The 13,412-nt window shown below is 34.7% G+C and overlaps 1 protein-coding gene across 1 annotated transcript in view; it reads right to left on the bottom strand.

Moving 5' to 3' along the window:
- LOC110446180 overlaps nucleotides 1-9,726 on the bottom strand; it is a gene marked incomplete at its 3' end in the record, with an annotated part of 20,269 nt that extends 10,543 nt beyond the window's left edge. Inside the window, exons 1-3 of the mRNA XM_021491202.1 lie at nucleotides 9,573-9,726; nucleotides 5,227-5,248; nucleotides 590-661 (exon numbers count right to left, since the gene is read on the bottom strand). Coding sequence (XP_021346877.1) covers nucleotides 590-661; nucleotides 5,227-5,248; nucleotides 9,573-9,628 — 150 coding nt within the window. The remainder of the gene's footprint in view (nucleotides 1-589; nucleotides 662-5,226; nucleotides 5,249-9,572) is intronic.
- Nucleotides 9,727-13,412: the final 3,686 nt, after the last annotated feature.

Raw genomic sequence — 13,412 nt, 5'->3', positions numbered from 1 at the left:
AGGACACCCTTATGATACTTAGGACACCCTTATGATACTTAGGACACCCTTATGATACTTAGAAAAACACCCTTATGATACTTAGAAAAACACCCTTATGATACTAAGGACACCCTTATGATACTTAGGACACCCTTATGACTTATGATACTTAGGATGCCCTTATGATACTTAGGACACCCTCATGATATTTAGGACACCCTCATGATACTATGGACACCCTTATGATACTTAGGACGCCCTAATGATACTTAGGACACCCTTATGATACTTAGGACACCCTCATGATACTTAGGACACCCTCATGATACTTAGAAAAACGCCCTTATGATACTTAGAAAAACACCCTTATGATACTTAGGACACCCTTATGATACTTAAGACACCCTTATGATACTTAGGACACCCTAATGATACTTAGGACACCCTTATGATACTTAGGACACCCTTTTGATACTTAGAAAAACGCCCTTATGATACTTAAAAAAACACCAATATGTCACCACAGAAACCCCCTGTTGACACTCTGTGAAACACATGACTGACACTAGAGTAACTAGGTGAACACTCCCTGCCACTGTGTCATTACCTTCATACAGAGGCCATGCTCCTCCTGCTCAATCTCATCAGCCAGGTTATCTTTGAACAGTTCAATTGGAAACTGAAATGACAATAAAACCAGATTAAATAATGACATCCAATACATTCAGATTAATTTCTCATAGATAACAAAAAGAAAACTTTGTAAGACATAAGCTTGACACCAGTACTGTTTGTGTTATATAATGTCCTTTTACATTCATCAGGATTATAGATCAGTGAAATTTTGCATGGTTACAATGAAAAATTTAAGTTCTTCTAAATTTCAACATATTGTAACACCATGCAATGACAAATGGTGACTTTATTACTCCATGTGGTGCACACAGACAAATTGGCACTATTGATAATGCTAGCTCTTATAATTTAAAAGCTTTGCTCTTTCCAGGCAATTTCTGTTTCACATATGAAGTAAATTTAATATAAACACTGTAGAATCACCTCAGGGGTTCACTTCTAGGTAGCACCTATTACAAATATTAAGGTAAGAGGGGAAAAAATAATAATGCTTTTAGTATAAGATTTTCCCTGTTATAGGTTGTGATTCTAAAACAAATGCCAAGTAACAGAGGTGAGGATGTATATATATAAACAAAGAAGTTGTAGAAACTACACAAACATTTAGATGGAGTGGTACGAACATCTAATATAAATACAAAAACTTCACACTTAAGGCAAATAAATTTGACAGAAGCCAATCGTGAAGTGCAACATAGCAGAAATATCTGCATTTAAAACATGTGATACTTCAATCAAACATGCATGACCTTTCACCTGATATATTGAGCATTCCTTAGGTACGTAGCATTGATATTAAATCATTCTCCTTTATCCAAAGGTGTCCACCCCCATATTTATTGTAGCTTTTACCTGGCATTTCCCTGGTCGTGTTACCTGGTCATTACCTGATCTATCAGGTGTCCTAACTATATACACGGCATGTACATCCAAACTTTATTCACAATCAGATTTTATTTGACGATGTCTTTTTCAAAAGAACTTTGTAATGCTAATATTGAACTAGCCAATTTTCCTTTTTATCAATCTAAGAGTATTGTAAAAAAAGGAATGACGTTGCTGGATTTGAACAGATTTCAAGTCTCTTTTTACACCGCCTGTCAAGTGGATGTCAGCGACAGGTAAACCTGTCCACACCCCGGTATTTGACAATGTTATCTGGGGCTTTATGGGCCAGTTTACGTGACTTAGTTTCCAATACACAGATTCCATATCTGAATAATCTCTTATAATTCAATTGAAATTTTATTTTGTATCAATATTTACTTCTCAAATAAATGAGATAAGGAATGGAATAAATGATATTGATAACATTCATCACTTTGAAAGCACCACTGACAGGATTTTATAAAGCAGGTTTACCGTATTTGCTGTAAATTGCCCCCCCCCCCCATTTTTCCAGCACTTATTGAATTATATAAGTGCCCCCTTTCCCAATCTCCCTCTTAAAAGTAAGTTGGCCCTCTCCAGTAAACAAAAACTGTAACTAAACACTTTATGTATCAGACATTAAAATCTTGCAATCTGACAATTAAGATAATAATTTTGAAATTCTCCAGGGGAATAATAGTGTCCAGTAGTTATATTGNCAAATTACAGTAAATATGGTATACACACATGGCCTCCCTGGTCTACTTTTCTTTTGAATGCCAACTTAAGAGAATTAAGATGCTGCTTAAAAGTTGAAAATAAACCTGTTTCTAAGTCTGTAGCTTTATTGATCGCTCTATATAAGTCAGTACTACATTGACATGACATCAATACTATTACATGTAAAGTATACGCTATGTGAATTATTGTCTTAAGGACAATTCTATTATCAAATATCACCATAGTATGAACACATGTATCCACACATAGATATCATGTTGTCATATTGTGATACATTTATCTACACATAAGCATCATGATACATGGGATTGATAACATTCATAAGTTTAAATGTACCACTGACAGAATCATATATAGTAGGTTTACCGTATTCACCATAAATAGGCACCCTCCCCATATAAACATAAATATTTTGATATCTTTTTCTACCCAAGAGATTTGTGATACATGTATCTTACAGATAAGCATTGTGATATATGTGTCCAAACATAAATAACACTATATATGTATTTTACTAAGTATTGTGAGAGATAAGTCCCTAGGGGCAGGCCAAACCCCTGAGCAAATTGTGATGGCATAATCATGTTCATCTCTTTATGCTGAGAAATGTTATACATATATATGGTTATAAGGGTGGGGATCTCAATTTTTTCTATGTTATGATCAAATAAGGTACAAAGTATGGTTGTAGGTTGGGGATCTAAACTTTTCCATATTATAACTGGAGGAGTAAGTCCCTTAGGGTAGGGGTAGACCTAAGGCCAGTCTTGGTAGCATATCTGTATTTGCCATGTCCAAAACAATTAATAATTGTGTTCAATACATACATGTATACTGCTACGTTAGAGGGGAAATCTCAACTGTATCCATGTTATGACTCAAGGATTAAGTCCCCAGGGAAGGGGATGGACCCAGAGGCCAATCCTGGTAAGCTATCTATATGCATATCCGTCGTGATCACTAAATGCCCATGCAGTTACTCTTTTTTAAATCATAGGGTGGAGATCTCAACCATTTCCAAGTCATATCCCATCTTTTGCCCTGCCCCTTTGTTCCCCGGGGGTCAGCCACTCTATATGTTCAATTCTTAATCCCCACCACCTTGAGATATGTTTATAACAAAAAGTAGTTGTTATCCATAAAATAGTTCCTTGGAAAGAAATAATTGATGGTAAGATAGATTAACAGACGGATAATGAACCCTACGATACAGCATATTAAGCTGACCTTCAGGTGAGCTGGTACAATATACCACTTGACACCCAACAAGCAAGTTTTTACACCAATCCTCAGCCCATTTGGGGCGAGAACCTTTTATATAGTTCACAATTTTATCTAGTCTATAACCATGAAAACTTTATTTAAATACTTTTGACATCTGTGTAACGGTATTAAGAAGTTGAAAAATGAATAATGCTTTAGACGCACAGAGTTAGACAAACACCCATGACAACGGAGAAAAGGTGATGGGAATAGATCACTAGGTCACATCAGACTACGTCTCGGGTGACGTTAAAATCTAGAGAATTGATTCGTGTTTATCTTGTGATATCTAACGCCATAACGTTGTTGCGATCCTTTGAAAGTGTGCCTACTTGTAACAGCTAAAACAACAACAGAGATTTTCATAGTATACCCATTAAACGGTAGTATGGTTCTGTGGCATTTTACAATGTGGTCAAATATACTATTGACCTTATGATTGTATATTGTCAAGTTTAAATGTCCAACACTGTCAAACAATATACCTGTATATCTCACCTGGATCTACCTGTAATCTACAGGTAAACTACAACTAGACATAATAGGCTTACAGAATCTGTAGAAATCCCTATTAGGTCAAATGTTAATCCACTCAAAGTGTACACAATACAAGTACACATATAACTTTAACACACATACATGTATATCTAGAAGTTAAATAAAATGAAACATGAACACTATTTATATTTTATACAGAAATTAAAGACACAGTGTCCCCTGTGATCTGTACAATGAAAATAAACAAACTAGCTATTGTTGTTAGCCCTTTCGCCCATTTATGGGATCATCAGGCAACCAAATTTTATTATGACTTCAGTAAAAAAATAAAATAAAAAATAGGACGTCATCAATTTGCAACGGGAAAGAGAGTAGTGTGCTTCCACCGGGGTTCCAACCCGTCATCCCAGACTTCCTAGTCGGACACTCTACCACAGAGCTAAAGGGAAATTCCCTCCAGCGCGAAACTAGAAGGCGACCAATATACAATTAAAATTTGCCACAACTTTTTAGACTATATCTCCACTGTATTTTACAATCTACAGAGTGCAACAATATGTTTATAATACTGTACATGGCACATCAAAAGCCATTATGTACATCTCCAATCTAATGACTTTCCCCATGTTTTTAGGATGCATTGTTCATTACAGATTGGTGTATTTTTGTGATAAATATGGATACTTTGTAAGTCTGTCAGTGTCTTAAAGTTTATTTATCCATTTACATATATGTCTCATAAGTAAGTATCTAAAACAGCTAGTATATGGTCCATTCAGTAATAGGTACTGGATCCAAACAAATTAAAATAAATTTGTTCAGTTTTTAAAGCAATCTGCCCCTTTATCAAACATGAACATAAAACAGTTACACAGCACAATAAAAAAAAAACAGAAAAAAATGGTTTAACCCTTCTTCAATCATAGATAACACAACAGTGTTTGAAGATTTATCCATAATTTAAGTATTTATTTATTGGTCCATAATTATCTAGAGTGTTTTTCTATGTTGTTGGGTAGAAGAGACATGTTAAGTTAGATCACCTGCTGGAGTTTGGACATATTTCCCTTCAGCTCAGAAAAATATCAAAACTCAAGCAGGAGATATGAACCGATATCACCTGCCTGTAACAATTAAGATGGCTATAAATAGATAGATTTAGAAACAACACTGATAACAGGCTATTAGATATACAATATACTCCAGATTGTCAGTGCCTATATATCTTGTACTTACCCCTAATCCTCTTGCTAAACATCTGTAATATAAAAATGAATTGTTAAGAAATGGTGACAATAAAAAAAACTATGAGCTTTTTATCAATTCCTCTCCAATATCCTTTGAACAAATATATTATGCATTTATTGCCCTTACTGAAAGGAAACATGAGTCTTTGTTTCTCGGAGGTTAATCATGTTTTACGAGGGAGAAGACATAGTGAAACTGATTAATCAAGGAGAAACAAAGAATCTTGATCTCCTACAGTGAGGACAATGAATTTATTATGCCGAAGAAAAAAAAAGAGAAAAAAAGAGAGCCTCGGAATAAGTGAAATATTATTGTGGAAACTAGAGTGCGTGAGGGTGACATGATGTTTTATTACCTCGTCATATGACCAGTATCATCCAATCAGACACACTGTTATAAAGATGAGGTAAAATAATACATGATATTCATGTTGGTACATGAAGACAATGCTGGTTTGAGTGATAGCTTTTGAAGGAGAAGAAAACATTACTTGTTGACTACATCACTTAGCCAAGGTATTACTCTCGAATACAGAAGAGCATTTCAAACAAGGCCTAGTGTGGAGTAAAAGTATGTAAATTTGTTAATGATTCTCCTGCCTCTAAATGTGTTTATTTAATACTATATATGCTCTGTATATACCTGTATCAAGAATGTTTTAGAGAACATGTAGTTTGATATTAGTATTAGCTTTATAAGTTAGTAGTATATACATGTAAAGTTACTTGAAGACTAAAAATTACGTAAATAAATTTTTGCTTCTTTCTCAAAGATATAGCTCAAACCAACAATATAGAGTTCCTTTGAATATAAAGAACATCCCATCACCCAATATCATACAAGGATGAGACCTAAGATGTCCCATAATCTTTTCACCCACTAACTACATGTATATTCAATGGTATAGGTGTAGGGGACTGGGCTAAGCTACACCTGGTGACCAGGTAGCTAGCTCATGATCAATCAGTTTGTAAGTTCCGATCCAAGTTTGGCCCTAATGTGTAACGGTTTTTCATCTATTAGATAAAGTGATCATCAGATATTTCAAACTGAACAATTTACTCCTAATTCAATGGTTCACAGAAGATTATATAAAACATATACCTATTACAATATGTGTTAATGTTTACAAGTTTTCAATGGAAGTGAACTTGTCTGAAGTTAATGAGAATATTCATTCAAAGCAAAAACATATAAAAACAATTTAATCGGATTATGCAACACAGAATATATAGATATTGTAGTGCATTATATTCAGCAATACAATATAGATCAATTGAATTTGCATCAAATTTTATTCAGAAGAAAAAATCATTTATGTATATCATTTCAAAATGTTTCTCATTTCCTTTTTTAATTTGACATTTAATGTGGTGAAATTGCCAACAGTTAGGTTGTTTTTTTATCGTATAAATGACAACTTTTAAATCAGCTGTTTGTCTGTTTATACTGTATATTGTACTAAACCTATTAATACAAGCAGTAGTGTTATGTTCCTTTCTCATATTCCAATTTAAAACCCTAAAATCAATGGGTAAATACCCAAAAAGCTATAGGGGGAAATTTACCCCCAAACACCTTATTTTGCACTGAAGTAGAAAACAGTAGTGTATGAATATATTTATTTTAATGATGATTATTTTTCAACACAGAATACTAACATATCTTGTGTCTGATTTATTTACGCGACTTGTACATGTCAGAGTTTTATGGCAGTATTCATTGATGTTGTATTTCATGTCTATTTCATGCTGTCAGTTTCATAGATTCTAAACAAACACTTTTAGATACTGATATCTCTGTCAGTACCCTAGCTAGGATTGTATTGTTTATTCAACTTGAAGCCTTACGGCTCATAAGGATAAGGCTGGCTGTTACTGGCACCCTCGTTTTCTCTTTTCACCTGTCCATTTGTCTCAAGTCGGAATACGGAAGGTCCTAGTTATATTAGCCTATATAATACACATAGCTATACTCATGATCAACAGGCGTCACCATTCACTTCATTTATGACTACTTAACCTTTATTAGGTTCAAAGTTCAAGTTCAAATAATTTAAAAACACATGTACAATTACAACACATTTTTCTAAAATTACACTGAGGCCACTTTATACAGAGTTATGAGAGACTTTATATAAATATATATATGTATGTATACAAGTTAAAATAATTTGAGATACTGAAGTTAATTGCTACATGTATATAATGGTTAGGATGTGTACATGATGCAATGCTTGTATTTCGATCTTGATAACCTCAAAAACAATATTGATTCGGTCAAATTTGACAAAAAATAGAAAAATATTTAATGTGTCACCAATAAAAAAAATCTTTCAAAAATGGACATTTTGTAATTGTTGATTTATATAGAAATTTTCAAAATTACAGCAAAAATAAAACCTATAGGCCAATTACCTTAGTTGTATAATTTATAAATGCATTCTAACTAAATGTTACTTCATCAATTAGCAATTATTATCATGGACTGAGAACTCACAAATATATATTGCATTTGGTATCAACTTTGTATGTAAATAAGTGAACTTTAATGAATAATGATCAGTTAGTGGATTTATTTTAATTTTTAAATTACCTCATATTACTAAAATCTCTAAGCATATCTTGTTTTCCTATTAAATTACTGAAGACAACAACACCTTCACAACATAGACGGAATGTTAAAACAGTGCAAATAAAGTAGGGAAACATTGGAAGAACAACAAAATTATTAAACAAAATGAAACAAAGAAGTAGTATTGAATGGAGACAAAACATAATACAAAAAACACCTACACATATATAACTACATGTACTGTACTTGTTGGTCAACTCATGTTCAGCATAGAAATTTGCAATCTAATTAAAATTCAATCTTTGCATCGCTCCCGTTTACTGGTATGTCGTGTGTCAGTAAACGGGAGGGATGTGAAGATCTAATTTTAATATTATTGAGAAATTTGATGTTTAAGCTTAAAATCACCACATTTTATAAAAAATTTTTTTTACATCATTTAGATAATAAGTTTTAATACAAAAACTTTTGAATAATAAATCGGATTAAGGTATTTTAAACTGTATTATTAGTATGCGCTATTCAAATAATAAAAAGATTCCCTGCTGATAAGAAATAAAAAGAAAATTGTTCAGTTTGAATTATTCATAATATTTATATAATCAAACAATACAGGCCATTTACAACTAGATTTCAGGTGGCTCCCATCAACCACAGGCACACCTGTACATATAAGTGGGGGACACAGCTAGACAAAGCTGGCCAACACCACAGGAGGTCTTGTGCACTGCTAGTTTACCTGCAGCCTAAACACTGTACACTACAAATCTTCAGTGTAATGGACCTCTAGCCTTTACCTTAGGTCTACTCTCTATTGTATATTATATATATGTATGCCCCATCATAATTTATTCCACAAACCATATAGGGACTTTTATGTAGGAGAAATCCCATCATCATTTCACCCAGAAACTATAGTGACTATATGTAGGAGAAATCCCATCATCATTTCACCCAGAAACTATAGTGACTATATTTGGGGACATTCCATCATCATTTCATCCACAAACTATATAGCGCCTAATATAACATAATTTAACTATTAGAAATATTATAATCTTAGGGACGTCCAATCATCATTTAACGAAGGGACTATTTATATAATATATACATCCCATCATCATTTCATCCACAAACTATAGCGACTTTTAGGTTGGGGACATCAAATCAACGTTTTATCCAGAACCGTATAGGGACTGTCAATGTGTAGCAGGACTAGGCCAGGTAATTAACGGCGACCAAAATTAACATGCTATGTAAGCCTGTGGTTTGAGTGTCCGTCTAGAGTTTGGAGGTCCCGGTTCGAATCCCGGTCTTGCTCCGTTGCATTTTACCTCTCTTGCTACAGCATAGCTGCGATAACGTAGCTTTCTAACGACGAGGATTTTATTTTGCGGTCGGGGCAGAGGAGGCCGGGTATTAATATTAGTACTAGCTACAGCGGTGCTGTGACCTGTCACTATGACAAATCAGAGACGTATATAGTAATATATATACGTCTCTGGACAAATATATACAATTCCCTCTATCATCAGACAAAATATACATTATTCAACTGTATCAAAACGATGTCGCCCCGCTGTCTCTGGAGAATACCTATCTGCTGGTGATCAACTTTGCTGTGACTACATAGATCTATACATGTAACGTTAGGTACTTTCTCCTTCACTAGACACATATAGTTTACGCACTGTGTATTCATGAGTACACACGTGTAAATCTACGCTTGACATGTCAAACCAGTGTTCTAACCAGCTCACCCTAATTCGTCCCAGGTAAAAAATCCACGGAATTGTGGATACTCCAGGTGAAACATATCCGTATATTGCTGGAAACACTTCCCACCTGTCCGCACAGTGTTTCACCAACACACCAACGAAAGTACCTGGCGCTGTTCCTTCTCACTCCCCCGTACAAAACTACGCACAGTAATTGAACCAGTTATTGTTGTTAAAGCGATAAAGATCTCAATATAAACCCATTGGTCGTTATGTACTCGGGTCTCGGCCTACTCGCTGAGTGCACGCTTTCCTCCGTGTACACTGCATTGATCGTAGTATAGTATTGTATCAAATAACACGATATACCTTACATATTAATTATTTCAAACGAACCAGACATCTGGAGATGTCATATCAAATGTATTTAGAATCGTTTAGAGTGACTAAACATGTTATAATTAGCGTACATGGAACCTAAGTCCGTGATGGAACTTTATAATTGAAATGTGATTAAACGTAAATTTATCTACAAGCCCTATGTAACCTAACATATATACGTCATATAACTGTCCATGGGTTATATGTATGTTTCAAATTAATATATATCTAATTTCATTTCAGGACATGTTTCCTTTTAGATTTGTAATAAAGTACCAAGAACTTTTGATATCGAGCATGCGATCTGATCGAGACTGACAGCTGGTGATCTTCTGTTGTTCTTTCGTATACACTAATAAAAATGTCAATGTTTGGTTCTGACTTAACGTATAATGATATCAAGTCTAATTATTGATTGAGATCCTAATATTTGATTGTGGCACGGGTTGTATTATGGCCGGAATAGCGACGCGATAATGTGATCACGCAGCCGTGGCGGGTTTAATTATGTACTCAACCTCAAAAATATTACATTCATTACTAGACCAACGCTTGTGTCATTCCGGACATCATATCAAAGAAACATGATGACTAAGTGACTAAGTGGCTCTTATTCACGTAACTTCGGGTTGTTGTCTTGATGGTTGTAGGTGTAGGCAAATCTCGCTTGGCAGTGAAATACATGACAAACTTAAAACTGAGATATGTCAATTAAAACAACAAGTAAGCCTAGCGCCACCTACGCCGACCTCTGTGAACCTACTGACCAATATCTATATATATCTTTACCTGTAACTGTGATTTAGATTCGGTACCAGTATACACCTCATTAGCGTACCTTCAGGAACTTGGATTAGTAAGTGCCCGGGGGCACACACCCGGGATATTTCCCAGAGTCCAGAATGGAGCCGTACTCCAGATAACAGATTTCTGTTATTTCCTAATTAGTGTCACAAACTCATGGTTATTAAAAGTGTATGTAAACAGTATCTCTGGGAGTCAAATCAAGTTTGAACACGGAATTAGGCAACAAATGTTCATGTCATTTTGTATTTTTCTTTCGGATGATCAAATATGTATATATTACGTAATATGTAATATATACGTCTCTGGATTGATGTTTAAGAAGCGTAACGTAATTCCTTTTATTTATCTATTTAATTTTTGAATTGATTCATGACAACCTTCTCGTCGATCCTTCATAAGATTGGTCAGAGAACTATATCTGGAAAAAATATCTAGCTTGTCCAAAACAGACTATCTGTGAGTTAGTCAAGTAATTGAAAGGTCTTCAATCATATACAATCCATATACTTTTTGAATTTCATAGTATTTGAGTATCTAATTTAACTGAAGGCTCTTCTCCTGCATTGTTATATAATTGATACTGTTATGTTTAACAAAATTGAATAGCTAACATTTTTAGCTAAGGCGTTAGCCGCCAGCTATTGGTATTACTTAAGTTAATGAGCTCAGATATTCATAAATGTCGATTTCACACAGACGGCCTCTAGCGGTAGTCACTGGTACTAAATTGAATCATATACCGGACCTACTGTCTTTAATATGCGTAGCTTTGGACTCAAATGCACTTGAATGGCTTATAAATATCATTACTTTTCTTTATAGAACATATGATCTTATCACAACGTCGTATTCTTATTGAAAATGCACCCTGTTTATCTCAATCGGGAACTGCTACTTGAATGTAGGTCATGCATGCTACACGCAACTTCCGGTAAAAATACTTCAGTTAATGAGCTCAGATATTCATAAACGAGACATAACGTCACCTTCTAGTAATACTAAACAAACTGCAAATAAAATCCATTACCACGGACTCAAGTTCACTCAAACGTCATTGGATATAATCTTATTCTTAGTTAGAACTAAGTATCCTTCTAAAACTTCGTATTTACTCTTGGAACTGTCGCTGGATTAACCCTTTACACGGAAATATTGTCCTGTGATTGGCTAAAATTGGTGACATTTACGTCCCTGTTTACAATTATATATTGCGTGGTCAGAGCTATGAAGCGGTCCTGTTCCAACTAACTGAGGATAATCAAAAGTGCTAATCAGTAATAATATATCTGATTCACGCTTCATATGATTATAATGTTATCAAAATATTGCATATTCGTTCATCGTTAAAATAACAAATCCTTACTAAAAACTCTAAAAAAAGAAACGACGGCCATGTTAGATCACGCGTGATGTTATCCGTTTCCTTATATGGCCTTCACGGCCAAATATAGTATTACTACTGATGCGGTCATGTTTACTACAATTTCCATATTTGGTCATGACACCCATATTTAGACGTCTGACCTATATCGGAAAGATTGAGGAAGTTTCCAACATGGCAGTCAATTAGGATTTCGCTTGCACTTGTTACGTAAACTTGATAATTTAACGAAATATAAGGCGGAGTATAACTTACAATTATGTAGGAGATCAACATAAAAAGTTCATATTACAAACCTATTAATGGATACGGATCCTGTCAATTAATTCTAAAATCGCCTCCGTGTGATTCACACCAGGCTTGCCTAACTAAAATGGGATCAACCGGCCGGGGCAGATGAGACCGGGAATCATGTTAGAACTAGCCACTGTCCTTCTCTAGTTCCATATTGGTATTCTAACCTGAAGGCTTTTTTTACCTTCGCAGTATTATCATTTTGTTCTATTTTCATCATAAGATATGCTATTGCATTTTTATATCGCCTTCTCGCTAATTACAGCTCAGCCAGAAACGAAAATATGCTCCGATAGGCCTACATTTTATATGTCTGTTGGTGTGATTTGTGTTTTTCGTTTATTGAAGTATTACCATATAACAGGACTCTTTTATTTCAATATACACAAAAACAACAACACCTTCGGAATGATTTCAGACATATACTGCGGGAAAACACGAGTGATCTCCCTTACATTTAGACATGCGCACATTTTACTTTCGTTTTGTGTAGGCCTAGACATCATTCGCAACGCGAAGCGGAAAAGACGAAAATGCAGGCGAGTGTTGACTTAATGTTAGGCATGTTGTTTAAGCAGCATTGACAATGAACAATATACATACACTTCTGCAACGTTTACCTACTACTGATTCATAAATAAGGCTATGTATCCCGATTTCGGTGACTTGTGGCCAAGCATGCGGCCGAAGCCGCAGAGAATGGCGCATGTTGTCAGCGGCGATGACAAAAAGGAAGGTGCTTCTACGGTATGTATAGCAGTTATTATGCAAAAACAAACATAATAAACGGACGTTTTACTCTAGTGAATTACAGCGTCACGAGGAACGTCTTTCTCCAGACGTGTTGCAAAATTTTCGAACTGCTTAGTTGCAAACTGATTTCACTTAAGCGTTGTTTGTGAGGATATTTGGCCTTACATTTCTTCTCATTCAGTTAAAAAAAAACATGTTATAAACATTGTATTATTAGATTCATTGTGATGTTGGCTTTCATTGAAGTTTCAATTGTTATACTACTT

The sequence above is a fragment of the Mizuhopecten yessoensis genome, unplaced genomic scaffold (genome assembly GCF_002113885.1).
Source record: "Mizuhopecten yessoensis strain PY_sf001 unplaced genomic scaffold, ASM211388v2 scaffold2605, whole genome shotgun sequence".
In the NCBI taxonomy this organism is placed as follows: Eukaryota; Metazoa; Mollusca; class Bivalvia; order Pectinida; family Pectinidae; genus Mizuhopecten; species Mizuhopecten yessoensis.
This window is presented reverse-complemented; position numbering and strand designations above follow the sequence as displayed.